General features: G+C 30.9%; 1 protein-coding gene across 1 annotated transcript; it reads right to left on the bottom strand.

Annotated features, from left to right (window-relative positions):
• Positions 1-1,538: 1,538 nt before the first annotated feature.
• LOC107057698 (trans-resveratrol di-O-methyltransferase-like) lies at positions 1,539-2,222 on the bottom strand. Its single transcript, XM_015303705.1, has 2 exons — positions 2,056-2,222; positions 1,539-1,815 (listed from the first exon to the last, which is right to left on the bottom strand). The coding sequence occupies exons 1-2, from the start codon at positions 2,220-2,222 to the stop codon at positions 1,539-1,541; spliced, it is 444 nt and encodes a 147-aa protein (XP_015159191.1).
• Positions 2,223-2,501: the final 279 nt, after the last annotated feature.

The following is a 2,501-nucleotide window of genomic DNA, read 5'->3' on the forward strand; positions in this document are numbered from 1 at the left end:
AACAAATACATGAAATTAATACTAGATACTTCTATGATACATATGAATGTACTTGTATGATATTCATGTATCTAAGTGTTTAGATTGTTGGATACATCATATGTTGATAGTAGATACATCAAATTAATGAATTTATTATTTAATAATAAAATAAAATAAAATAAATCAAATTACATGACCAAAATATACATGTTTTTGTCTTTTATTAATAATATTAATGAATTTATTATTTCCAAGAATAACAAAATGAAATTAATTAAACATAGATACACTTCTTGATTTCCGCCTTATATTAAGGGATTTTATTAATTTAAATTTTCAAAATTAATTGTCCATGTATTTTGAAAATCCTCAATTACTTCTCTAATTAAGGAAATCAGTTACAACCAATTAATTTAAACAAATAAAATATGTATCTCAGTTTTAAAATTCGGCAGATACATGTATCTCACGGATTCCAACTTGTGTATCATAAGCATGAAATATGGTAGATGAAGTAATATTTAAAACTATAGAGAATCTTAGTAAACCTAAATTAGTGAGATTTATGTAGTTTGCCTTATCTTGAGCCCAACCCTTAAAATTATATACAAATTGAACGAGTTACCTATAATTGGGCTCAATTTTGACACCTGAAAAATCTTTAATGCTAATAGTATAAGAGCTCGTATATGTTGGACTTGATTCATGTGGCTGTTGTTAACCACGTGCATAGAAGGAATCAATTTGTGTAAAGAAGTTAAAATTTTGTTCTCCTCTGTTTCCTACACACAGAGGAGAAACAGTCTTTGAGTAAATTCAGTTTCCCTTTTGTTCTGAAAACCTTGGAGGAGTTATGCACTCTGGTACTACTATCGTCTAAATATTCCGACTTTTTTTACTAATAAGAGGGACATGCCGCGTAATTAAATGGTAAAAACGATATAAGCTAAACGTCAAAATAAGCTTAGACTCCTAGAAAATAAGTAGTCATGAAAATAACAAGCATACAAATTAATGGGTATATGATTATATGATATAGATATCCATATTATTCATCGGAATGTACCCTTTCTAGTGGATATATAATTATCTATATTTGATCCATTTTAAAAAAAATGTTATGGGTCGGATTGGATGGTCAATCGTTTTAAAAAAATAAATTAAAACCATTTGACCGATCCTAAGGTCTACGGTATACTGTTGATTTTGCCCATAAAATTTTCATCAGATTCTCATGAAATGGAACATTAGTTGCAGTGAATTTTATTTGTTGAAAAATTATCTTTAAAAGATAAAATTAAAAGCAAGAGATCAGGAGAGATTTTAATAACGATTATGATCCTAACATAAGTAGACTATATATTTCAGATGGAAATCAGTAGAAAATGATTATATGACATGCAGTTCTTTTATTAATACATACATCGTACGAAGAATAAGAACGGGAACGAGAGGAACGTTCGCTAGATTACTGATTTTTATTAGTAGCAAAATATATATATATATGCGTCACTCGCTGCAGGGTACGGTAGTTAGTCCAAGCCTTGTAGTGTAGATTAAGGGTAAACCTCAATAACACATCTTAATCCTAAGATGGGAATAATGTTGTAGTCACTATAACCAGCATCAAAGAATAGTTTTGCCCATTCTTGTTCGGTTTTTTGTTTTCCAGAAACCACAACCATAGTAAGCATGTCCATGTAGATTTGAGTTTCATATGATTTGTCGTCTCCTTTCTGGCTATCCAATATCACCATGTCAATGATGATCACCTTTCCGCCATTCTCCTTACTTGGAATTGCTTCTTTACACTTCTTCAATATTTTATACAATCTTCGTTGCCCCAGTCATGTAATATCCACTGTACTTAATTGTCATTCATCATATATAAACCACTAATTAATTTATATACATAAAATTAATAGATAGTATCTAAATATGTATCTCAAGTTATTTATATAAGTACCTTTAGTAAAACTGCATCGGCAGAAGGAACGGACTTAAACATGTCTCCTCCGACATAGCTCAGGTTCTTGCTCCCTTCAATTACATGAGCCAAATCTAAGACAGTACAATTTATTTGTGGAAATAATAGCTTTAGCTACTGTTCCAGTGCCTCCTGCAACGATTTCAATCAACACGCTCATGACCAAACGGGCATCATTAAATAGACGGTTAAATTTTGGTTCCTTCAAAGATGTGCTTGCCATGAGTGGTGGCAAATGGAGAAGGCCCGCCATTTTGGATCCATTGGCTGAGATAGTGCCACGGATCCATCATAATTGGATCAAGTATCATTTGAATAAAAGGAATCATGCTCAAATTATTAGGCTCGTCTTTAAGGAGAAGACGTGAAGACGGAGTAAATAAGTAAATAATCCTCTTCTTCTTCAATATATAAGCCAGCATGAATTAGAATACGCATGAGACGATAAATACATGAATCCTGACCTTTGGTTAAACTACTAAATAAATTACTTAAAATTACTATTTCATTATAAAATAATATACAATTCAAA

Source organism: Solanum tuberosum, unplaced genomic scaffold (assembly GCF_000226075.1).
Source record: "Solanum tuberosum cultivar DM 1-3 516 R44 unplaced genomic scaffold, SolTub_3.0 scf00473, whole genome shotgun sequence".
In the NCBI taxonomy this organism is placed as follows: domain Eukaryota; kingdom Viridiplantae; phylum Streptophyta; class Magnoliopsida; order Solanales; family Solanaceae; genus Solanum; species Solanum tuberosum.